Genomic DNA, 26,772 nt, shown 5'->3' with positions numbered 1-26,772 from the left:
TACATGTACAATAACGTCAAAAATACTTATACATCCCATGGCCTTTCCTAACCATGTGAAAAATTCTTTCCCACCTGTAACGCTCCCACTAAACCTACAAACACCCCTACCATACCCATACCTAAGCTAACCCTGAGAAAATACACAGATATAAATCTTCCCCACCCCTAACCCTTCCACTAAATCTACAAACTTTGCATCAGTACCTATCACTAAGGTAACCCTAATGCTAAAATGAGAATTTACGCTAATATAAATCCCCCTATTTTTACGAGTACAATAATTTAAAAAATACTTATACATCCCATGACATTTACTAACTATGTCACCCATACCTTACCTAACCCTAACTCTAACATGAGAATGTACACCTTTAAAACCAACAAACTGGCTATAAGCTTTTGCATGCAGGCACACTTAAAATAGAACATATGATATAGGATTTCCTGTACAATAATGTCAAAAAATACTTATACAAACCAAAGCCTTTCCTAATACCAATACCTTAAACTTGACCCGGAAACAGACTGGTAACCAGTGCAGATGGCGAAGCATCGGCTGAAAATGGGCCCTACAAGATGTCCTAGTGAGGACCCTGGCAGCTGCATTTTGTACCAGCTGTAACTTCTGGATCAAAGTCAAGGGCAGGCCTGCATAGAGCGAGTTACAGAAGTCTAATCTAGAAGTGACGGTGCATGGCACACTGTAGCCAAGTGTTCTGAGGACAGGTAGGGCGCTAGTAGCCGGACTTGGCAGAGATGGAAAAAAGCCATCCAGGCTACTTTCTTAACATGGATATGGACCCACTGAAGGGGATTATACTCAAAATAATAATTATAACTGATGCTGCTGTTAATTACAGATGTTGTTTTAAATTGGTTTAAAATGTTATTAATGTTTAACCTAATTTTTTTATTGTTATTTATTGTTGAACACCATCCTGAGCCAGCTTGCAGGGAGGGCAGTATATAAATTGAATAAAGATATTAATAGAATATACAAAATAATATACTATATATAAATAAAATAATCAATATGATCTATTTATAAACTTTAAGTTAAAATAGTATTATTATTAAAAGCTCTCTATATCTCTGACACAACATTTTCCTAAAAGGAAGGTTAATTCTACAACACCAGCATGCTGCTTTAATGTGGAGACTACCAATATACGCTGCTTGGGGCTCTTCAAATGATATATTTATGCATATCTACAATATTCTTTGTTTAAAGTGACTCAGTTCTGAATATTTTCAAGTCACTAAGCACCAAACTTCACATAACAATGGGGATTTTTGATCAAATTCTCTACTGTTGGATTTAGCTACAAAAAGTCAAGCAAAGAAAAGTTGGGTCTACCCTACTGTGGAAGGTAAGTTAATCTCCCCCCCCCAAAAAAACCCCAAACCTGTTTCCCTGATATAAAATGCTCCCCAGGGATGCTGATATTATGTGAACATTTATTGTTGTTGTTGTTGTTGTTGTGTTGTTATTTTTATTTTATTTTATTATCCGCCTCTCCCCAAAGGCTCGAGGCAGATTACAATTCAGAAAAAAACCCCAATATATCCCCTTAAAAACCAACAAAACTAATACATATAATATAAAAAATTCTATAAAACCAAGAAGTTGCAGCAAAAACCTCCTGAGACTAAAACTCCGATCTTCACCATCTAAAGGTGGGATGTGGAGAGGGGGCTGATAGAACTCGCTACCATTTATTTGACTTTTTCCTCCTATCGTGCATAACAGCATAAAGGGAAGCATTTTAACTTATTTAATCAAAACAGTTATCTAACCCCTTTTTTATCTTGTTCAGATAAGTTCCCTGTCTAGAAAGTTGGCATTAATTCTGAAAAAATCATCGCATCAGCTAACAGAGCCAAAAACATGTTAGGTTGGATCTAGCCAGCTTTTCCATTCAGTTTTACCTAATTCCCATCCCTCATCCCCACATGGCTTCTGTGCATGCAGGTCCTCTGAATGTAACCAGACATAATTTCCCTCAATGGTCAAGATGAACCCTCTTTTTAAATATTTTTCTTTTAATTTTTTTTTTACTTTAATTTAGATTTTCTTTAAATACACAGGATAATTAAAGGGACTCAAAAGTATGCCATGAAGTAGAAGATAAGAGCCAGGTTTTTGAACCCTACCTTTTACTACCTGAAGGAATATTAGAGTGGCTTACAATCACCTACCCTTCCTACCTGCAGTGAGGTACGTGAGGCTGAGAAAGCTGTGACTGGCCCAAGGTCACCCAGTTGGTGCATGTGAAAGAATCAAACCCGGTTCACCAAATTAGAGGCCGCCATTCTTAATGACTACACCAAGCACAGACTTTTGGAGTATTTTTTTTTTAAACTTGCTTGAGTTGATGCAAATTACTTGGGGAGCAAAGAATTAGAATAGATATAATATTTGCTGGCGTATAAGACTACTTTCCCCCCCTGAAAAACATGCCTCCAAGTGGGGGGGGGTCGTCCTATACGCCGGGTGCACTTCAGTTGGGATAGACATAGCTGCCCATAGTACTATAATGTAATGTAACACACTCTATATCTTGAGTGGAAATGTTGGGGGGTCGTCTTATACGCCCAGTCGTCTTATACGCCGGCAAATACGGTAATTAAGATACCTTTGCAAAGTCAATGGAGAAGATGCAAAATGGAAATTAATTGGGGAAAGGCTAATGTGATTGTTAAATGAAAAGAAGCAAAGAATGCTGAAAGGTATCCAATTCAATGAAATAATACTGATAACTGTCTCTCTACCTGTGTGGTATAGTAGTTAAAGAGGTGGACTATGATCTGGCAGACTTCAAAATGATCTTGGGCCAATTATCTTTGGACCTAAACTACCTTATAGGATTGATGCGAGTGTAAAATGAAGATGTAAAATGAGTATACTCTCAACTCCCTCAAGGAATAAAAATGTTTTAGACAAACTGTACCTGCTGCTGCTTATTTTATGGGCTTGGCAGCCAATCGTTTAGATTTGTTCCGCTTTCAAAATTATTCAGAATTTCAAAGTATTTCCCCCAAAGCAACAACAAAAAGTGACAAGGTAACAAGCCCTAGTCATTGGATGATTTAGAGCTGCTGTCCACACCATAGCTAGTGGCAGGGGAACAGGAAAATAATAATGTGTATGTTCACAGAAGTGAAAGGGCATTTGGTTGTGAATGTGCCATTTGGACAGAACACTTTACGCCAGCAGATCAATTGTCACATGCAGTTATTGATGGGGTTGAGCTCATATGGGTTATGTACAGGGCTAGCCACAGTACTGTATGCACCAGCTCTTAGTACATACATGCTATTATGCCTATCCAAAGAAAAGGAGATGAATATCAGTCTATTGAAAAACCAGTGTAGTTGGATCTAGTGCAGCCTTTCTCAATTTTTTTACCATTGAGAAATCTGTGAAACATCCTTCAGCCTTTGAGATGCCCCAGAAGCAGCATGATTGTGCATAAAATGGCTGGGAAGCATAGTTCCCACCCCTTCCAGGCCCATGTATGGTCAGTTTTAAATTTAAATATATATATAGAGAAAAATAATTTACTGCCACCCATTCACAAAACCCTTCCAGGGCTGTCAAGAAACCCCAGGGTTTCATGAAACCCTGGTTGAGAAAGCTTGGTCTAGTACAGCAGTTCTCAACCTGGGGGTCATGACCCCTTAGAGGGTCGAATAACCCTTTCGCAGAGGTCGTGCTCCCGTGCTCTCCCCACACTGCTGTGCATGCCCAAGCCCGGGCGACTCCCTCTCCCTCTCCCTGGCTGTCACACGAACTGCCGATACAGTCCTGATCCTAGCATGACCCTTGCTGAGTATCCTTCAGACCGGCCAGCCTGCACCTTTGCCACCGGAGAGCATGCTAATTGGCTCCAGGAGAGTACACTAATTGGCACACCGGGGACCCCCATGGTTCTGCTCCTCTTGGCCTGGGACACCGCTCTGAAGGCTGGCAATGCTGAAGCCCTGAAGGCTGTGGAGAGTTTGGTGAGGGGGAGCAGCGCGCTTGAGGGGGGAGAAGGTAGGCACCTTTTGGCTTCCTCTCGCGTGCCATCTGCTCAGAGAGCACTGATGGGAGGATGCAGGGAGAAGTAGGAGGGAAAAGCGGGTTGTGCTGGGCGGTGAGCAGCCAGAGAGACCCCCACAGCTTCCAGGCAATGCTCCTCACTCATTGTGGGCAATGCTCCTCCGCCGCCACTGCCTGGCTTTGAACCTTTTGTTCTCTCCGGTTTGGGGTCAAAGAGAAGTGCTACAGCCGCCTTTCTATCAGGAAAGTTCCAGGAGGAAATTGGCTCAGGCGCCCCTCAAGGATCGGTGGGGCATTTGGAGGTGAGGCAGATAGCCCAGGTGACGGGTGGAAATGGGAGGGAAGTTGGGAGGTTGGGGGTCGCGGCATTAGGAAGGTTGAGAACCACTGGTCTTTTATGTATTGACTTCATATAACTTGGTCTGAATGACTGTAATAAAGTTTGATTGATTGATTGGTTATTTTGTTTAACCATTGTTTTGGACTGAGTTACTGTATGTGCAACTTATATGTTTTGCTGTACACTATGTGGATGTAATGTGATACCCACTGCCTCGGGATTTTTATCTATGTTTAAAATCTGTTTACTGTCCACTTGGTAATTGCATTGTAAATTGGCCACTCATTTAAAGGATCATGGACAACTGTTCATCTAACTACCTAAACTAGGTGAAGTTACTGAACATTTTCTTGGGGAGGAAATATTCCACAGCTCAGTTCAGCTAGTGATAGTCTATGTGACTGCCACCTTTGCTGTTTTTTTTTCTTTCCACATACCTGGAAGTAGAGTTTGTCCACCACAGACATTTTGAAATCGAAGGGAAGGGCATCAGAAAGCATCAACTTTACATCAACATATGCCAGCCTCTTTGCATCAGAACCCATCTGCTGGGGAGGGACAACCCTCCAAGCTTTGATGAACCCCTCAGTAAGGGTCTAGATTTTAAGAGGACGTGGTTTTTACTGTTTTAAAATGTTTTAATGATTAGTTTAATGATTTAAAGCTTTTTGTTATCTGCTGTGAGCTACTAGGAAGGGCGGGATACAAAAGTAGTAGTAGTAGTTGTTGTTATGATTATTATTATTTAACTAGCACCTACTAACGAGACAGAAGAAAACATGCAAAAGTATTAAACTATTGTGTAATGTGATCTCATTGCATACAAAGGGGGGAATGCATCTCATTATAATGCAGAGTAATCAGAAAGGATCTCCCTGATAAAGACTGATGAGACAAGACTATTTTGCCATGAAACTTTGCAAGGAACTAAAGGGCAGTTCCACAAGAAAATCTCTCCAAGAGATGACTCACCTGCATTTCTTAGATAAACAATCAATACGAAATGGCTACATGGAACACAGAAAAACATATTTTGAGCAATACATTTTGGTGTTCAACCTCTAATGTGCACAGACTAGCTTCATATCTCATAAGAGTGAGCAGGGACTGAAGACCCTTAGCAGAAAACCTTTACAGGATTGTTCAGAACCTTGATAGATTATCAGAAAACAGCTCCATGAAAATGGGAATATCTAGCCAATGTTCAACCAACATTTATATAAAATATCTAGACAATCATAGGAAAATTGCAGGACTTGAAACACAGCTCCCCTATACAAACACATTCTTTAAATGTGATCAAAAGGTGTTTATACTATGTCTCTAAGACCATACTTATTAGCTGTTAGTAATTTAATGCAGACATAAAGAGCTTTAACTATAACAAAATCAGGATCAAAAATCATCTCAGTGGGGTATCCCATGACAAAGCAGAAAACAATTACAAACTATTGCGGCTTGTTTACAAGAGATTATAAACTATCAATGGCTGCAATTCTATCCAAATACAGTTGAACTCAGTGGGACAGTTCCTTGGATTGGGATGCATGAGTCTTACCAGGACGGCCTGGAAAAATTTATTCCCTAATCTAATGTAAATACATCTGGTATTTGCTAAACTAACAGAAACATCCTAAGGGAAGTTACACCCTTCTAAATGCATTGACTTGAACGACGGTACTGTATAAATCTACCGTTCTTATTGTCAAGCATGATAGAAGACAAGCAGTAGATTTATCAAGAGACAGTGGAAGTTACTTTATTATACAGTAAGATCAAATCCTATGTTTCTTACAATAACAATCAATGTAAAATTTGTCAAAGAACTATGCAATACATTTCTAACCAATGTTAGGATCATCAGCACAGAAGTATGCAAAGTAATGGCCCATTATGCACGGCTGCCGAAACGGCGATTTTGGGTCACATAGAAAACACAGAGGGGGAAGAAGCAAAGCAAACCGCTTGTGCACGGGACAGGATGCAATGGCGGCAAAACCCAGAGTAACCAATTATGCACGCGGCGACCCCGGCACCGCTTCTGGTTGCGCCCCAGTCACCCGGAAGCTGCGCTTTCTTCCGCTTTTCGCTGACGTGGCTTTTTTTGGCAGCATGCACCGAATCTGCGGCCGGTTGCAGCCAGTTCCATACATTATCGGTGATTTTAGTCGCCGCCATTCCACCCCGAATGCACGCTCCCCCCCCCCGTGCATAATGGGCCAATAACTGTGACCACATCAAGCCTGAAAAAGTTTTTCCACCGAGAAAGTCCTACCCACTTTGCTTCTAGAGTAACAACCAGATCATGAGTCTTAATATACAAGTAAAAGGGACATTCTAATAAGGCAGATACTTCTTTTGCCTGGTCCCCCATAGACTCATAGAGTTGGAAGGGGCCATACAGGCCAGTTGTACAACCAAAGTAAATAACATTGAGGGAAACAGATCTTTGTTTTCCAAAGGCCCCCGCAGTTCTTCTGTGTTCTAGTCTTACCTCTGTGATGTTTTCTTATATTTTCTCCTGTAGGAAAAAAAAAGAACATAAATAAAAATAAGAAAATAAAGAGGTTCAACCTTCTGTGTAGGTGGAGATGGGGAGTAGAAGAGTGTCAAGTGACACCAAGGGGTGAAGTGGCAACGGAACCTAAGAGATCAGCTTAGTCTGGAGAAAATTCCAAAGTGGATAACTTTCTTACATTCATATGGTAATGCAAATCACTTAAGGCAGGGGTAGTCAACCTGTGGTCCTCCAGATGTCCATGGACTACAATTCCCATGAGTCCCTGCCAGCATTTGCTGGCAGGGGCTCATGGGAATTGTAGTCCATGGACATCTGGAGGACCACAGGTTGACTACCTCTGACTTAAGGTATATGCTAAATTGGCATCAGCAGAAAATAAGACTTTGTGCGCCTTATAATCAGTATTATTGTCTGTGCATGTGCGAATGTGAAGTTTTGCCTTCTTAATGGTTGGTGTTGCTCATGATGAAGGCCAGCATTCTGGCAACAAATATCAGTTACCTTTATCACATGTAGGAAACTGGGGGGAAATCTTCTGGACAATGGCTTCTCTACACTGCTCAGAAGGTTATGTCAAGGTAGGATAACTAGAGAGCTCACAACCGAAGAGCCATTTTTAGAAGATCACTTTGCTATTTTAAAAGTGAGAAATGTCGGGCCATGGTGACTTTCATGCTTCACGAGCCACCTTCTGACTTTGCCTCCGGAAGACCTTGCCCACATCTCTTGGTTAATTGCTCTCTTCACTGTACATTTTGTCTGTCCAAACCCTCACTGACAATCTTTTCTTTGCTCTGCACTTTTTCTCACTGAGAAGAGTAAATTACATTATAGTTAGAAAAGGAGATCATGTTGGCAAAAGGATCTGATGGGAGCTCCATTCTAACTGAAACACATCGTGATGAACTCGAGTCCCATTGCTTTGGGCAGGATTTTCAGCAGCATCCTATATATGTTGAGTCAGATGTAAGTCCCATTGGCTTCAATGGAGCTTGCACTCAAGAAAGCGTTCTTGTGACTGCAGTCCTAGTCATGGTCAGATACATTTCAGATACATATTTTTTGGTCAACGACCCGTACCAAATACAATACAGTAAAACACTATATAAGATGGATTACAAGTTCACAAATACTTAATGTGTCATGGTCACTTTGAGTTGGACTGAAGACTACATTCAATGAAATGTAACTTCCACACCCTGTATATCCACACCAGTCACTCCATGTATGCAATATAAATCTTTGTTTTTTTTGTAAATTAATGTTTAATTTGCATGTTACAGCTTAAAACACTCAACTTTACCCAGTTCCCCTCCCTCCTTCCGTCCCCCATGGCTTTTGTACCCAGAGATCCCTTGATCCACTGATCCACAGTACAGTCTTTTTGGTGGTCAAATGTGGTCTTCTCCTTCCTTTTTTTACCAGAAGAAAAGTTGTTTGGCTCCAGCTGTTTGAATTCAAAGAGGGCTCTGCTTTGCTCATGTGGGCTTCCCATCTCTAGAACTAGCATTTATGATATTTATTCCCTGCCTCTTCAAAGATCTTGAATTCTTCCCCAAGTAATGTAATCCTTATCCATGGTTCCTCTATATATTTGTGAAACAGCCTGGGGGGTGGAACGTGTCCAGCTGTCCAAGTTGGCTGCACCTTGATTGGCCCAGCCCCTGCAGCTCCCACCCTCCATCCCTGGACTCTATCCTCTTTGCTCTCAGATGCACCTCAGTGCCTGGAGCCAGCAGCAGGTAAGGGGAAAGGGCCGTGGGCAAAGGGTCGTGGTGGAGGGCCTGCTAATGAGGGCCTCTTGGCTTGCTAGGCTGGGCCTGCTAATGAGGGCCTCCCAGCCTGCTGACTGCCTGCTAAGGAGCTCTGTCCTGAGCCTGCTAACAAGCTGGCCAGCCCCCGCCTGCCCCACTTGATCCGGCTGCGAGCTGCAACCCAAAGCCACCTTAAGCTGCCTGGCCAGGGGCCAGGGGAGGGGACCCTTTCAAGGCCCATTCTTAGGCACGGGCTTTGCAGCTAGTGTACATATATGTTATTATTATATATTTTTATATAATTGTAATGTTTGCAGGAATTACAACAACTTGCCACTTCAACTGGTTGTGGGGGAAAATGGTCCTCAGTAGAGAAAGGGCTTTGAGGAAACATATTACAACTTCTTCTCTTCTGCAGAAACATATTACAACTTTTTCTCTTCTATCACTACCGAAAATGACAAGGGAGGCACAGTTCCCTCTCCTTGTTATCACATGGCTTCATATCTTAGTCAAACACCTACTCAGGTTTTAAAAATACTCTGAATTGCTTTAAGTTAAGTTTTATGCTCAATAACTCTTCGGTAATTGACGTTGCACATCTCTCTATTTATTGTATCTGTGATTTCTTAAAATCAGTTTGAGCACATTTGCAAGTGAGAATACCTTTTCTGTTTTCCAGCCAAGCGAGCTCCACTTTGAGCCTGTCATGTTCAAGTTAATTTCCCATACTTATCAGTTTTTTAAGTTCTGTGATTCATAAGAAAATGTACTGCAATCTTCTATACTTACAGTCCCATTATAACCCACGTAGGGTTGCCAACTCTCGGTTTGGAAATTTCTGGAGATTTGGGGGCAGAGCCTTGGATATGTAGAGCTTGGGGAGGGGAGAAACTTCAGCCAAACATAATTACTCTTTCTGTCAGGCCAATGGCATGACATCACTTCCAGGGAAAACCCAGAAGTGACATCACATCTCTCAATACAGTACAGTTTTTTTAATACGGTCATCATTCGGCAAAGAGAATACAACAGATCACCAAGTGAAAAAGCAAACTATCACGGTGACATAAAACAGTACAGCAAACTAATAAAATTAGCTAATTTCTTTAAATTAAACTTTCCTTTTTCTAGAAACTAAAAAGCAGTATATTGCTACATAATTTGAGACTAACTCTCTGAGAGTTTAAAGTGAAAGAAAGCAGAGATTATTAGTTTGTTCCTTTCATCCTCATATAGCGTGCAATGTAATAGAATATTATCAGAACAGTAGAATATTATAGAACAGTATTATCGGAACACAGAGTCTCAAGAGTAGAGGTTGCCGTGGATACCTCCCAAACAATACTGCTGATGGAAGTGTGTCTGTCCCTGCTCTGGAAAAGGCCCATCTATGACAGGGATTACTGATATTCCATAGATAAGGGGCTATGGCAATACTTGTCCATGACTTTAAAGCAGGGAGCTGGTAATAAAGAAGATTATTTTTGGACCACTATATCCATAAGAGCCTTTTGTGGCGCACAGTGGTAAGGCAGCAGAAATTTTGTCTGAAAGCTCTGCCCATGAGGTTGGGAGTTCAATCCCAGCGGCCGGCTCAAAGTCAACTCAACCTTCCATCCTTCCGAGGTTGGTAAAATGAGTACCCAGCTTGCTGGGGGGTAAACGGTAATGACTGGGGAAGGCACTGACAAATCACCCCGTATTGAGTCTGCCATGAAAACGCTGGAGGGCGTCACCCCAAGGGTCAGACATGACTCAGTGCTTGTACGGGGGATACCTTTACCTTATATCCAAAAGCCGCTGATGAATCATGCTTTTTGCTTCAATTAAGCCTCCTTCTGATAATTGAACAGGGTCATCACATCTCTCTAGGAATCTTCATAAAGTTTTTTGGCAGTTCATACAGAGGACTGATGTCATCTCCAGGTTTCCCCCCAGAAATGGTTTTAGTCTTCTGCAGGAATTGCTGAAAACGTTGTTTTTACCGCACAGTTTCTGGTGGTTCCTAGAGAGGGCTGTCCTCACTTCCAGGGCTTTCTTAGAAGTGACATCATGTTGCCATTGATAGCTCTCTGCATGCCCTTCCCCCAGTCTCCCAGTGCAAATGAGCCAAAAAATATATATATTTATGTATTTATTTATTTATTGGTTTTAATGGTTGTTAATTTTAATATTTTATGTTTTGAGATTTCATCTTTTGCATTGCCAGTTGCCACGAGCACGTCTCTGAAGAGATGACATATAAACGTTTTACAAAAATAATATTGGATGAATTATCTGGCTGGTGATTTTTTTCATTATATTTGTATTAGAATTTTATAATATCCATTATTTTCTCATTGACTGTCAAAAAGCACAAAACAGGGAGGGGAATTACTAAAATGTGGCCAATGGTATTTTTTGGCTAGTACCCTACAGCACAATTTGCTATGTTTTGTATGAACGTTTAAAGGTTTATGACAATATAATATGTTTTTTGCATTTGAATTTGGTTTAAAATATTGACACTTGTTTATTGGTACTTCTTCAGCTTATATAAATACGTTTTTTGAAGAAAAGAAGAGTGCAGCATCTTTTCAGTACTGACTTTACTCCAATGATTAAAATCCTGGGATCTTGCCATGTTCACCTATGGCAGTGGTTCTCAACCTTCCTAATGCCACGACCCTTTAATACAGTTCCTTATATTGTGGTGACCCCCAACCATAGAATTATGCAAGGATTCTTTCACAGAAATTAAACCTAAACTGACCAATGGTATGAATATTCATTGTTCATGATTGTATATAAATTGTTTTTTTTCTGGGTTTCTCAGTTTAGATCTGCCTTTTGTCTCACTATGCCTGAGATTGGAAAAGACTTTTTCCGCTGCTCCAGACAGACGGATGCTCTATCTCAATCTACCCCGCAAGGCTGTTGTGTGGATGACGCCCCCCGGCCAAGCTGCTTGCCGTGCCGTGACCCCTTTGAAAGGGTCGTTCAACCCCCAAAGGGGTCCCAAACCCCAGGTTGAGAACCATTGACCCATGTCAAGTATTAAGCTCCCTGCAGACTAATGGGATCATTTAAACAAATTGAAATCTCCTCTGCCATTCAGTTCAATATGCTGAATCACCTCTTACCAACCCCTCTGTCATTACAGTAAGATTAATGGTACATAAACTCAACAAAATTCCTGCCTTTATTAACAAGCAGCCAGTGACTGTTGGCATTCCAGCTTCAGAAAAACTGGGAGCAGATATATCAGTCCACTTTAAATAGGTTGCCTATTTTAAAAAGATTCAAGTGGCTGCCACCTTGGTCTGCTGATAGAGAAAAAGAGGAAGAGACACATCAAAAAATATGGCTAAATCATTGCAATTATTTGCTATTTCTTCAGCCCTTTTTTATATAAAAAATTAGATCAGTTTAGGATTGGTCCCTGAGATACTTTTCTCCCATGGCGAACAAACACAGTGAGGAGTGATTTTGGAATTGGTGGAAACGGGAAAGAAAAAGATATAAACCTTCTTGCTTCTCCACGACTGTTTCCCTATTCGAAACCCCCTTGCCAAAGTTGCATTTCTTCGCCCCCCTGTTCCTGGTATGGCTGCCAAAAAAATAGAGCAGCAATAGACTCCCACATGACAAGTTTCCCTGCAGTTTCCAAGGCCCAGTCCCCTGGCACCTCTCCCCTGGGCCACCACCAATTTCGCAATTTTTTAGAAAAAAATATCTGGCGCTAGAATAGCATTATAATGATCCTGGTGACTATTTGGATTGGAGACCTCTAGGGATTTGTGGTATAGTTTCTCCAAGGAACATGAAAGGTCATGACATGGAGGCAGGCAATGGCAAATCACCTGTAAATGTCTCCTGCCTGCCCGCCAGACAATTCTATGATTTCCTGGCTATCGACCAAGTTTTATTCAAGGCATTATGTGCACGCACACTTCCTCAGAGATAAACAGGTATAGCAGGTTCTCTGAGTTCCAGGTTTGTTCATTTGCTTGTTTAATTAAGACTATAGCTCTTTCCCTTCTGGAGATATAAGGGGAAAGGCTTATCTTTGCAACAGAAGGGACGTAGAGATTTTTAAAAACAAAAACGAAAGCTGAAAAATTCAGAGAAAACATCACACATTGATATACGGGTATAACAGTGTTCTAGTTCCAGTGGCAAGAGGAGGAAATAGATGCCATTGAGATAGGGGCAAGGAAAATGGGCAAAGTGGATGGAGGGAAATGTGTATTTTCCCACTCCTACAGCAGCCATCCAGGCAAAAGTTTGAGCAACGCAATTTTTTTTTTAATGGAGAAAACCAGTGAGACCCCCAGGAGTATTCAAATGTACTGCAGTACTGTGGGGAAACAGGGGGGGAAACCCACTTCCTTACGGCACTGAACCTGGAGCAGACACTTGTGTGGAAATGGGCCAAATAGTCATCAGCAGAAACCTGCAATTTGTCCATTTTACAATTTTAGACGATCATCCCATGCTGCCGCTCTAGATCATTAGTCACCATTTGCTTTGTGTGTTTTACAAAATCGCATCAGTGACTTATGAGCAACTATCACCAGGGCAGATATCAATGATGGAATAATTAGCACCATCCTCAAATCCTCAAACCAAATGAGTAGTGCACAAGCCACACACAAATCCCACCCAACCCTCTCCTCTAAACAGGTTTCAAAGCATCCGAATGAAAGATTTAATGAAGTCAGAGGAGACACGGAGATTGTTCCAAGCTGCCTCTTTTTAATATTGTGACAGATGCATTTCACATCAGAGGGCTGAAAGCCTTCCAGCGGCTGTGACACGGCTTCCTTGCTTACGTCTGTCGCATTGGGAGGGCAGGGACATTTCCTTGACATTGTTTCACTGCATCCTGAACACTTGCCTAGGAAAACAAAACTTCTCCAAGCATGTCCCGTCCAGGAGGAAGGCTTAACCGCATTTGCCTCTTGGTAGGGAATAGACAAAGAGTGACCTGAGCAGAATAAACAAGTACAGCACATGTTTGCTCACTCAAAGCCAGGAAATCAGCTTTGGCTGCCCTTCTGTTTTAGCAATTGAGCTGTGAGCACTCTTGAATGAAATAGGTGGGTGCAGCTTTCGTTGCTGAAGTCATCAGCACATGGAAACTCCCAGAGAGCCCAATGGCCAGATGCCTAGTTTGGATTTGTTTGGGGTGTTCGCTAGAAAACAGCAGGAGGGGCAAAAGCCCCTCCCCCCTGCAGATTAAACATCAAGGAAAGGACTATGGATTAGACCCACATCAGGCCACAGCTGCAGTCGAAGTCAGAAACAAATCTGTATCTCGCATTAAACTCAAGTAAACCTATCAAAATGTTTGTTATTGATTCTCTCCCCCCCCCCACACACACACACACACACACACAAACTACCTCCGCCACCCGCCGGTCTGCTACTAGACAGCTGGCATGACGCAAGATTTTAAACCTCCTGTTTGTGCCAGACCCACTTCTAACACTGGAGCAGAGGCTGAAACACTCCGATTACTGTTTATCAAGCCTAATTTGGGGCTACAAAAAGGACAAAAAGCCATGCAAAAACCTCCTTTTAGAAGCAAGCTCATGTTTAAAAAGCAGAAGGAAGGAAGGAAGGAAGGAAGGAAGGAAGGAAGGAAGGAAGGAAGGAAGGAAGGAAGGAAGGAAGGAAGGAAGGAAGGAAGGAAGGAAGGAAGGAAGGAAGGAGGGAGGGAGGGAGGGAGGGAGGGAGGGAGGGAAGGAAGGAAGGAAGGAAGGAAGCCCTCTCGCAAACACACACATACACATTTCAGTGTTTGTTTCACTTTCCTAATGGTCAAGACTGATATACGTAATTCAGACATATATGATTAGGGATGGGCACACCCCAGGAAAATGTTTGGTTCATGGTGTGCCCAGTTTTCAAACATTTAGGAGCCAAACAAACGTGTTTGTTTCATGAGGTTCGTAACATGGTACAACCACCACCACCAACCCCACCATGCTAGAGGCATCGAACTTTCAGAAGATTTCTGTCAGATTCTCCCCTACCTGCCCTCCAAGTTCAGTGAAGATTGAATTTACAGAATCCAAGTTATGATCCTCCAAAGAAGTTGCCACAAGGAAAATATTTTCTGGGGAAATGACCAATGGTCCTTTTGACAGGCACAGGTTCAAGAGGTTCAGAAGTGTAGATCACTGGTCCTGTGCAAGCTAGAGACACCAAAGTCACAGGGGATCTCCAGCTGACTCTCCTCTACTGCCCTCAAAATTTGGTGAGTATTGGATTTACAGGGTCCAAGTTGCACTCCCCAAAAGAAGATGCCGCTATCCTCCATTGTTCCCAAAGGAGAGAGAGAAACATCAACAACAACAAAAACAAGCCCAGCAGAACAAAATTTAAATCCCAGAAAACTGCTGCTGTAAAAACTGGAGGTGGGTGGTATCATTGTTGTTGTTGTTGTTATTGTTGTTCTTGTTCTTGTTGTTCAATTTATTCCCTGCCACTCCCTGACCGGCTCGTGGCGGGTTACAATGTTTTATCAAAATTTCCCATTAACACCCCATTAAAAGACATTAAAAAACCCTCAACATGGCGGAAAACCCACTCCCAATCCCCACTATTAGGGGGTGGAAAATGTACTACTCAACCCCCGGGGGGCTTTGATCTACCTCGCTGACCCCGGCCTCAACCATAGACCTGGTACATTTGCAAAGCCAACAGAACTAACGGAAACACGAGGTCTGCAAAGAAATGCAGAGGCTACAGGCCAACAGGGAACAGAAGATGGAAGAGGCTAGGGAATAGGAGCTGCAGCCCTGCACTGCTGCCTCAAAGGGCCTAACCACTACTAGTTGTCAGTAGTGACCTGGGAGGTCAGCAGTTGGGGGAAGACAGATTTGCAATGGCAGAACATTCAGCAGAGGATTTGACAGAGGTGATGTTGATGCAGTAGAGGCCAAGCCCCCTGAGCTTGCCAACACCAATCTTCTGAAGTACTGATTATGCAAGGCTGCTATCTGGCCCAACCTCTTTTGTGTGGTCATGAGCCGAGTCCACCTAACACCCAAATTCCATCAGTGGAGAGGAGTTCACAAACAAAGCATATAAAATGTGGGTCCTCAGCAGAGACAGTCTGGAATTATATCCATTCACAACCACCACAGTATGGAAGTTTGTGGAATGTTTGTGCCAATCACTCTGCCAGGAACATGGCTTCACAAACCATGAAGCAGTCAAATTCATGATGAACTTTCATTTGTGAGCTGTTTCATGCCCATCCATATATATATAATTGACAGTGATTATTCAGAGACAGTTATTCAACCAGGGCCAATGTTTCCTGTTCCCAATCCTGGCAGATAGTTCAAGATACCACAGCTCAAAATACTGAAAGCAGCTGAGAGATCCAAGAGAATCCAAGAGGCTCACAGTTAACCTACAGGTCCTGGCACTGCATGTCAAATAGGGTGACCAAGGCAACTGCTGGGCCAACACTAGGCAGGAGCATGTGGCTGCACCACCTGAAAAGGGCAATTGACATGTGCAGGTTTTAGGTGTATTCCTCTCTCTTGGAAACAGACTCTGTTTTGAACATGACTTTTGAAAGACTTTTCAGGTCACATATATCTAGGTTTTAAATTCATGTTTCTGAAATAACTTTTTCATAGTTTTCTCACAGTTTTCCATTCTGTCCCCAAGAGTAGTGGTCCCCAACTACCGGGCCGCGGCTTGGCCCTGGCACCGGCCACGGCTCCATCTCCCCGCCCCCCCCAGTAAAAAACTTCCCAGGCCGCAAGCTTGCGGCCCGGCAAGCTTCTTACTGTGGGAAGGGGGGAGAGAGAAGCAGGGCCGCACATGAGCCATGCATGGCCGAAATCGTGCATATGGCATATGGAAGAGAGCCACGTGACATCTTGGGCCATGGCTGATTTGGAGGATCATGATTGGCTGCACCTGTGTCTGCTACACACAGGGATGTCATTGGGCATTGCTTGTCCCTGGGGCTGCTCAGGATCCTGGTATTGGCTATGTGATCCGGGCCTCAGAGAGGGCTGGGTGTTTTCTTTTCTTTTTTCTTTATATTTTGATTTTTAGCCCATCACTCCCGAAAGTTGACTCGTGGCGGGTTACAGATAGTCATTTCCTAGTAAAAGGTAAAGGTAAAGGTATCCCCTGTGCAAGCACCAGGTCATGTCTGACCCTTGGGGTGACACACTCTAGCGTTTTCATGGCAGACTAAATACGGGGTGGTTTGCCAGTGCCTTCCCCAGTCATTACCATTTACGCCCCAGCAAGCTGGGTACTCATTTTACCAACCTCAGAAGGATGGAAGGCTGAGTCAACCTTGAGCCGGCTGCTGGGATTGAACTCCCAACCTCATGGGCAGAGCTTCAGACTGTATGTCTGCTGCCTTACCACTCTGTACCACAAGAGGCTCTTCCTTTTCCTAGTAAAACCCATTAGGTAAAGATAAAGGTATCCCCTGTGCAAGCACCAAGTCATGCCTGACCCTTGGGGTGACGCCCTCTAGAGTTTTCATGGCAGACTCAATACAGGGTGGCCTTGCCAGTGCCTTCTCCAGTCATTACCGTTTACACCCCAGCAAGCTGGGTACTCATTTTACCGACCTGGGAAGGATGGAAGGCTGAGTCAACCTTGAGCCAGCTGCTGGGATTGAACTCCCAGCCTCATGAGCAAAGCTTTCAGACAGCTGCCTTACCACTCTGCACCACAAGAGGCTCTAGTAAAACCCATGAAAACACCATTAAAACAACCTCAAAATCCCTGCAATCCATCCCCACCCCTGCAAAATGTCCATCAGGCAGGAACCAGCAGTCCCACTATTACGTTGATGACCAGCCTCCACTGCTAAGGATTGGGAATATAACACAGTAAAACTGGATTCCAAATTAATGCCCACTGCAATGGACATTCAGTTAGTTCAAAATAACCTTTTTCAACTTCAAATAATCCAAAATAACAATTGTGTTTACCTGAGAATAAGTGTTTTTTACTAAACTGCCTGTGGATATTATAGAAGTTACTTTTATTATTATTATTTTTATATTTATTCCCCACCACTCCCCGAAGCCAGCTGGTGGCGCGTTAAAAACCCCATTAAAAGGCTATAAAAATTCAATTGCAATCACAGCAAAGTAGGAACATGGCTGAAATATAGTCCCACCCCAACCCTACCACTAGAGGGGGGAGGAAGAAGGGCTAGATGGCTCAAGATGTTACTTAACGCTGGACGATGGGGGGGGTGCACTTTGATCTTCTTCACTGACCCCGGCCTCAGCCACAGACCTGGCGGAAGAGCTCCGTTTTGCAGGCCCTGCGGAACACCAAGAGATCTGGCAGGGCCCACAGCTCTTTTAACCAGAATATGTGAATAACAGTTGTAAGTTTGCATCCAACGCTATATCCAAGTCTAGTGGTATAGCGGTGAACAGAAACCCAGTTTTTCTTGAGTAATCCAACAAGTTAAGCAGCCACAAAAATAAATTAATTATATCCCAAGATCTTTATTTCTTTCCATATCCCAGCAACAGACTGAAAGGTATATGGGGAAAACAGTTAACACAGAGCCTTTTATAATTGAAATCAGACAAAATTCCCTTGGTCTGTTCCCTAAAATCACAGCTGTGTTCCATAGTAGCTCTCACCAATGGTCAGAAGAAGAACCATTTTGTCCCAGAACGAACAAGGACACTATTATATGAGCAAATTCTCCAGAGATGCAGGGATTTGGGGAGTTGAAGCAGAGAAGTAGTGACTTTCTCACCTCTGGAAAAGAATGTGTGCATGTGTGTTTCACTTGGAAATGGAATAATTTGCACACAGCTTCACAAAGGTGTGCTGGTGCCAGCTAAAATACATGAGGGGCAATGCCTACTGTGTGGTAAAACTTTGAGGGAGGTTTCTGCCCCCATCACATTCAGGGAGAAAGCTGAAAGAGATACTGTGGGTGTCATATTGATGGAAGAAAGCATCTTGACAAAACCACAAGTGGCATATTGATGCTTACTTACATCATTCACTAGACTGGTAAACATGACAAATTACCCTCAAGGCAACAAGGACTTGCCCCCCCCCTTGCTAAAAGCCATTAAGATCCAATCTCTCTTTTATGTAGAACCCAGTCTGGTCCTAAATAAGCATTTGCAAAGAGATAATGCAAGCATTTGAGGAATTCAGAGTACTTTTGTAAGTACAGGCAGAGGGAATAGTTCAGAAATAAAGCATCAATTGCATTTATAGCTGCCGATATACCACCTCGGGGGAAATGTATACAAAGTTCCCAATTCTTCACTCTACTCTGTGTGTGAAGAAGTAATAAACCATCTAAAGGTTGTGGAGTAGCCAAATTCTTTCTTAAAGAGTGGGATGAGTAAACTTCATTTGAGACACAGTATTACCAATTAATTTATTTATATTTACATACCGCCGTTCTCAAACGTCTTGCCGCAGTTTACAAAATCCATGAATATAATAAAATCTCCTAAGATCACCCGTTAAAACATAATAAGAACAATGACATAATATCAAGATGGCAGACAATAAAATATATAACCCACTCCCCTCCCCCCGTTCAGCATAGGTCTATCACTCTCTATCTGGGAGTGGGGAACTTAGTTGGTTTCAGCTAGAAATCCACAGCTGAACGCTGGGAACTGCTCTGGCCTCAACCATACACCTGGTAGAAGAGCTCCATCTTGTAGGCCATGCAGAAAGCTGACAAATCCAGCAGGACCCGTAGCTCTTCCAGGAGCTCATTCCACCAGGTTGGGGCCAGGGCCAAAAAAGCCCTAGCCCTGGTTGAGACCAGGCGTATGTCCCAGGGGCCTGGAACAACCAGTAAATTCATACCTGCTGAGCGAAGAGCCCTGCGGGGGGCATAAGTAGATAAGTGGTCCTGCAGATAAGTAGGACCCAGGCTGTGTAAAGCCTTAAAGGTTAGACTCAGAACCTTAAACCTTGATCTGGAAGCAGACTGGTAACCAGTGCAGATGGTGTAGCACCAGCTGAATATGGGCCCTCCACGGTGTTCTAGCGAGGACTCTTGCATTTTGTACCAGCTGCAATTTCCAGGTCAAAGCCAAGGGAAGGCCCATGTAGAGTGAGTTACAGCAGTCAAGTCTGGAAGTGACCGTTACATGGATCACTGTCACCAAGTGTTCAGAGGGCAGGTTTGGCGCTAGTAGCCGTGCTTGGTGCAGATGAAAAAATAAAACTCAGAGGACAGAAGGAAGGGGAGAGGGGTGAAACAGTGCCATTACAGCCGCGGAGCAGTCTCCCACCGCATGATTTAGTCACAGCTTTCCTTGGGTAGTCTGTTGGTCCCGTTCCCATTTGTTCTTCCATACCACCTTGCCTGTGCTGGAAACATTCATGGGAAATGGGAACAGTTGTATTCTGCAGCAGGCTCCCAGCTTCGCTCATCACTCCAGTGCAGCACTTGGCCCTCCTCTCTTCTTCTCCTCCATTCCTCCGCTCATGCCACCCATCCTTCTCTCTCTCCTGCCTCACCTCTCCACCTTCCTCATCCCAGCTTCTGGCCCCCACGTCTTTGGAAAACCAACAACTGCAATCAGTTGGGGGGAGGCCTCTGCCCTAGCCCCAGATGAAATTCAGGAGGCTGAACACCCCTAAAAAACTCTAGAGAATGGAGGAACAAAATGTTCAGCTCCTGTCTCTGCCGCCATCTTAGAACACCATATCAATTTGCTATTTCCTTTGCAGCTGTACAAGGAAGTACATAATAGGCAGAGTGAGAGGCATTATGCATCAAGTGATTTAGCACTGGAATTCCCCAAGCAGGCAGGCAAAGTAACACTGGCTTCTTTCCACCTGCTCCTCTCCAATGCTTAAGAGACTTGTGGTGCTGGTTAAGCACTGTATGATCAAGAAAGTAAAAGATGATAACAATTCTTGATCCATAAAGCCCATTACTAGAAATCCATTACTGAAGAATTTTAAGTTATATAAATTGGCCTCAGTACCCAAACAGTGACAAAAATGAGAAGAGCCATTTCAAACAATGTCCTTTAAATTGGAAGAAGAAACTCCTCCTTGCTGCCCTGAGATGTTTGGTGAGGTGCAATGAGGTAAGATGAAACACTGGCATCAAGGGGCAACAACCAGCACCAGTGCCTTGCCCTTGACACTTTCTCCCCCAAGTGCCATGGAAACAGAATGTTCTTTCATGACTCGTTACCAAGGTGAGAGATCAGAAAGTCCTCTTGAGTATGTTGCAGGGAACATGAAAATAATATTATCTAGCCTGTCTACTGAGTGAGGAATGTGGAAGACAGGACACAGGTGTAAGGCTGTGAAGTCTACCTTGAGAAATACCTGGAGATTTGGGATCAATGCCTAGATACTTGGGTTCACTGCCTGAAGAGGCCAGAATTTGGAGAGGGAGCTTAGAAGTGATATAATGTCACAGAGTCTTCTACCTGAAACTGCCATTTCCAGAAGAGGGAATATAATCCCATCAAGTCCACCCTCCGAAGCCACCATTTTCTCAAGGGGAACTGATTTCTGTGGTCTGGTGACCTGTCATAATGCTGATAGGATTGGCTGTTTCCAGTGGGTGCCTACAGATTGCCTAAAATTACAACTGATCTCCAGACTGTAGAAATCAATTCCCCTTGAAAAAAAAAGGTTGTTATGGAGGGTAGATTCTACAGCATAACTCCCTGTCTGCCCAACAATGCCTCCTTCTGCAGGCTCCAACCCCAAATCTACAGGGATTGCCTAACCTTGAGTTGGCAAACCTAAAAGAAGAAGGTTGGTTTTTACGCCCCATTTTTCTCTACCAGAAGGCTTCTCAGAGCAGCTTACATTATCTTTCCCTTACTCTCCCCACAACAGACACCATGTGAGGAAGGTGGAGCTAAGAGAGCCCTGATATTGTTGCTTTGTGAGAACAGCACAAGCAGGGCTGTGATGAACCCAAGCTCATTGAGCTGGCTGCATGTGGAAGAGCGGGGAATCAAACCTGGCTCACCAGATTAGGAGCTACCACTCTTAACCACTACGCCAAGCTGGCTCCCACATCAAGTTGGCAATTCATACAGGGACCAAATTACAACTTGCTGGCTCAAGTAAACCCTGAAAGAAACAATCCAAGCGAGCCCAGATTTTCTACCTGCAGGCTCTCCAATCATGCTTGTTCCCTCAGTGACCACATTCAGGACTATTATTCAGACATGAGACAATCAAGAATTTAGAATACATTGTCATATTCATTAATTTTTTAAAGCTCCCAGAACAAAATTCTGCTATGTAATAAGATGACATAATGGATTCAGTTACACTTTGCTATTTCTTGCCATTTGTGCACATTTAATCTTCAGTGCATGATCTAGGAAGATATTGTAAGTAGCCTTTAATTGAAAATGAAGAAGAGTTGGTTCTTATATGCTGCTTTTCTCTATCAGATGGAGAATCAACAACTTACAATCACCTTCCCTTTCCTCTCCCCACAACAGACACCCTGTGAGGGAGGTGAGGCTGAGAGAGCCCTGATATTACTAACAAAGAAGAAGAGTTGGTTCTTAGATGCCGCTTTTATCTAGCTGAAGGAGTCTCAAAGCGGCTTACGGTCACCTTCCCTTTCCTCTCCCCACAACAGACACCCTGTGAGGGAGGTGAGGCTGAGGGAACCCTGATATCACTACTTGGTCAGAAGAGCTTTATAAGTGTTGTGGCGAGCCCAAGGTCACCCAGCATGTGGAGGAGGAGAGGGGAATCAAACCCAGCTTGCCTGATTAGAAGTTGGTGTTCCTAACCACTACACAAAGCTGTCTCTCTTGCTAAATATTATTTATTCTCTTATCCTGAGCTTACACAAACAACATTTTACCACTTATTCCACCACACCTTGGCTGCATTAAAATTCTGCTCAGTATTTGGCAGGATGATACATCTATGACAAAGCTCACCACAGTAAGAGAACTCACCCTGAGGTAGTACAGACTGAGCCCATACGGGCATACTGTTTCCAGCCTTCTCTCCACCCGCTGTTTACATTAACATCCTGCCAAAGCTGAAATCCCATAACAACCCACAAGGAAAAGCCAAGGCCTTGCTTCACAAACACAGCCCTTATTTTGTGGATAAGTTATTAGAAACCTACACTAACTCTATATCATGTCATGGCATTTCCACCCCCTGCTTGTTTCATCTGCCAATCACCACCCACCTCTAAGGGGAAAGGAGTGTAGAACTACCAAACAGATATCGCTGAGGAAATCTAGCAAGCAAAATATCCTGAAGAGCAAATGTTGTGAGGGACCTAATAACTTCATATTGGCAGCAGCAACTGCTGTGAAATGATTGAGCTAAGCTGGGTCATGGGGACTAAACCGTACTGTGGTGTGTTCCATAGGATGGTCCTAGGCTCTTGGCTCAATTAGTCACCTCAGAGTTACCAACTCCATCTTGGAAATGTCCTGCAGATTTGGGGTCAGTGCCTGGAAAGGGTAGAGTTTGGGGAGAGGAAGCAGATCCATAGGATGGGATATTCTTCTAGCACAAATAAAGTGAGCCAGTTTGGTATAGTGGTTAGGAGTGCGGACTTCTAATCGGGCGAGCCGGGTTCGATTCTGCACTCCCCCACATGCAGCCAGCTGGGTGACCTTGGGCTCACCATGGCACTGATAAAACTGTTTTAACCGAGCAGTGATATCAGGGGTCTCTCAGGCTCACCCACCTCACAGGGTGTCTGTTGTGGGGAGAGGAAAGGGAAGGCGACAGTAAGCTGCTTTGAGCTTCCTTCGGGTAGAGAAAAACAGCATATAAGAACCAACCTTCTTCTTCTTCTAAAGGAAAAGGGGTATCAGCATCATTTCCAGTGCAAACTTAGAAGTGACCTTGTCTTGCCATAGCAACACTAGGATTTCATCAAAGCTCTATGATTAAATGTGATTAAACTGTCATTTCAGGGAATCCTAGATTGTCAGCTTGACATGATGATGTCACTTCCATATTCACTCTAGAAGCAAAGTAGTGTTGCAGCAATGCCAATTTACATGTTGCTGCCCCTCAGATATCTCTGACCTGCTGCCAGCACTGAGCCGGCAAGCCTAACTAAGCTACCTTACTAGGACTTCTGTTTATTGTTGCCATTTCGTCAATGGGAACTGATCTCCGCAGTCTGGAGACCACTTGTAATTCAGGCCCCACCTTGAGTTCAGTAACCCTAGGCATGGGGAAATAGTGTAACTGTAGATAGACAGGTTAAGAGACTTTCTTGAGAGCCAGTTTGGTGTAGTGGTTAGGAGTGCAGACTTCTAATCTGACATGCCGGGTTCGATTCTGCATTTTCCCACATGCAGCCAGCTGGATGAACTTGGGCTCACCATGGCACAGATAAAGCTGTTCTGATCGAGCAGGCGACTGTAAGCTGCTTTGAGTCTCCTTCGGGTAGAGAAAAGCGGCATATAAGAATCCTTCTTCTAACTTCCCAGGTACAAATCAAGAGGACAGTGATGGAACTGGATGATTCAGAAGATGACCTCGATGTTTGTTTGTTTGTTTTTTCAGGAGGGTTCTCAAAGGCCCCAAGCAGGCCTTAGGTGTTGAAAAATATAACGACTCTGATATATTAAGCCAGAATTCATGGGAGGTCCAATCAAAAGCAAGTATCCTTTTCCTCTCCAACCAGCTGCTGGCATATATTGAATTCTGCCTCTCACATTATCTACTCTTTAAGCATTATATGATTCCTGAAGCTAAGAACATACTATTCCCCATCTTCTCAGGAGCACATAAGCCAGCAATCACTATGATTGGAACTGAAATCCATGCTGGGACCCAATAAAAATATTAGGAAGGAGGACCCTTTCCCCACTAAAATTACTGCACTATAGCAGGGCACCCTGTTTGGCTGGATGTCTATTCTATACAGAGCTTATTGAATCTTCCATAAATTGGAGGTCATAGAAGGGCATCTATATATGGAAGCATATTTTCTACAGCCAGTCTTGAAAGCTACTGAATATTATCTTTGAAATAAGACTTGATGATCCCAAACATGAAAGGAATGATTCATAAGCCCTTGCCTTGTTTGGAAAAACTGGCAGCATTAACTTCTCCTCTGTCATGAGTAGAAGCGACGAATGGTAAATATGCATTCTGTGTGGTATAAGAACCACGGTTTCTCTCAGCCTTGCAAATGTGTCACATGGGAGACTTCTCTACGGTAATTTGCATAAGCAAGCAAACAGCTTCATAACCAGCTAACCAGTAAATGAATTAAAGAGCTCTGGCTTGGAGATGCTAAGTAGGAAGACAAGGAAAGAGCACCATTAAGGTTGTTTGTTTTGTAAGATCCTGAATGCACACCCCAAGCCTGCAGTGTCCTCTGGTACAAAGGGAACTAGCCCATGTGGCATGGTTCCTAGAACTTCTCAATGTTCACAGAAGTGAGGAGAACATAAAATATATATTCTTACAAATTCAGAATGTAGATAGTTTTGCCAGATCCTCCATGCATACACAAATGTAAACCATTTCAAAGACAAATGGCATTTTTCTGTATTCGTAGCACCGATTCCCACACCAATCCTCATTCATTTACTCTGCAGCTCCCCCTCCTACACCGAATTCTGAAGCAGTTTGCTCTGACCATGAGTTCCTTTTTCAAAAGAAAATAATTATTTTAATAGATTTGACCTCACAATAGATAGTAGTGTATATTATGACATTGCACCTATCTAGCAAAATTTCCTAGCTGGATAGATAGTTGGGGAAGAAGGAAGACATTTAGTAAAGGGGCATTATGCATGTGACTTTATTTATGTGATTATGGACTAAAGTAAAAAAATAAATGTGAGTTGTTAATTCTTCCCAAGATGGGCTACTATTTATTCATTGTGGGTTTTACAGATCATGGAGTTTTATTTAATGAAATTAAGTTTTTGTGTTTCATGTTCAGGTTGTTATAATGATATTCAGTTTGCCATACAACTCACGAGTCTTTCTTGGAGTTGTGGCATCAAAACTATCTAACTAGAGAATCCAAAGACATATTCTGCATTCAGATATTTAACATTTAGAGGTACAGGGGTTTAGGGAAAGGCTGTATATACCAGCAATATTTTTAATACATGTCCTCATCTGCTCCAAAGGCAAAACAGTGATTGTGTTTTACCAGAAATGGGTACCAGAAAAGAGGGCTAGTGAAGCATTCCAACATTATTATTGTTGTTGTTGTTGTTGTTTAATTTGTATACCGCCCTCCCATACTGGCTCGGGGCAATGCACAACAACAACAAAAAAATTACATAATGTTCAATTTATCAGTCAACCAGCAAGTAAGAGATTTGGCCGGGGAAAGGGGGGATGTCATCAAACAGCCACTTCTGACAAATACCTGGAAGTGATATCACCTAACTGACATGATGCTCTAGAACAGTGGTTCTCAACCTGGGGGATGGGACCCCTTTGGGGGTCGAATGACCTTTTCATAGCAGTTGTGGCAGGGTGAGCAGCTTGGCCAGGTGGGCGCCGCTCCTCCTGCAGGCACCCACACTCGGCCACCAGCTGTTCCAGCAGCGCCTCCAGTGTGGGGCAATCTTCTGCCAGGCACTCCCGGTGGTGGTGCAGCTCAGCAGCCTTGGTCTCCTTGCGGGGTAGATCGAGATCGAGTGTTTGTTTGTCTGGAGCAGCGGAAAAGAGCGAGATCGGCATGGTGGGACAAGAGGCAGAACTGAACTGAGAAACCCTGGTGGGGAAACCAGTTCATATACAATCATGAACAATGGATCTTCACGCCATTGGTCAGTTTCAGTTTAATTTCTGTGAAACTGCCCAGAGAAAGAAAGAAAGAAAGAAAGAAAGAAAGAAAGAAAGAAAGAAAGAAAGAAAGAAAGAAAGAAAGAAAGAAAGAAAGAAAGAAAGAAAGAAAGAAAGAAAGAAAGAAAGAAAGAAAGAAAGAAAGAACACTTTATGGTTGGGGTTCACCACAACATGAGGAACTGTATTAAAGGATCGTGGCATTAGGAAGATTGAGAACCACTGCTCTAGAATTTGGACAAACCCCTATGGTCAGTAACATGACATGACAATGACTCGTTGTATTTTCAAAAAGTTCTTCCCCTGCAAAGTGGCGGCTGGCAACAAAG

At 43.2% G+C, this 26,772-nt stretch overlaps 1 protein-coding gene across 5 annotated transcripts in view; it reads right to left on the bottom strand.

The window, feature by feature from the left end:
• The window catches only part of PDE1C (phosphodiesterase 1C), a 292,459-nt gene that overhangs the window by 135,070 nt on the left and 130,617 nt on the right, over nucleotides 1-26,772 (bottom strand). The window contains exon 2 of one of the 5 annotated variants that reach the window (XM_077302609.1): nucleotides 6,882-6,908. The exons of the other annotated variants lie outside the window; for them this stretch is intronic. Coding sequence (XP_077158724.1) covers nucleotides 6,882-6,908 — 27 coding nt within the window. The remainder of the gene's footprint in view (nucleotides 1-6,881; nucleotides 6,909-26,772) is intronic. 5 annotated transcript variants of the gene reach the window in all.

Source organism: Paroedura picta, chromosome 11, assembly GCF_049243985.1.
Source record: "Paroedura picta isolate Pp20150507F chromosome 11, Ppicta_v3.0, whole genome shotgun sequence".
In the NCBI taxonomy this organism is placed as follows: domain Eukaryota; kingdom Metazoa; phylum Chordata; class Lepidosauria; order Squamata; family Gekkonidae; genus Paroedura; species Paroedura picta.
The sequence above is the reverse complement of the archived record's forward strand: the minus strand, read 5'-3'. Positions and strand labels throughout refer to the sequence as shown.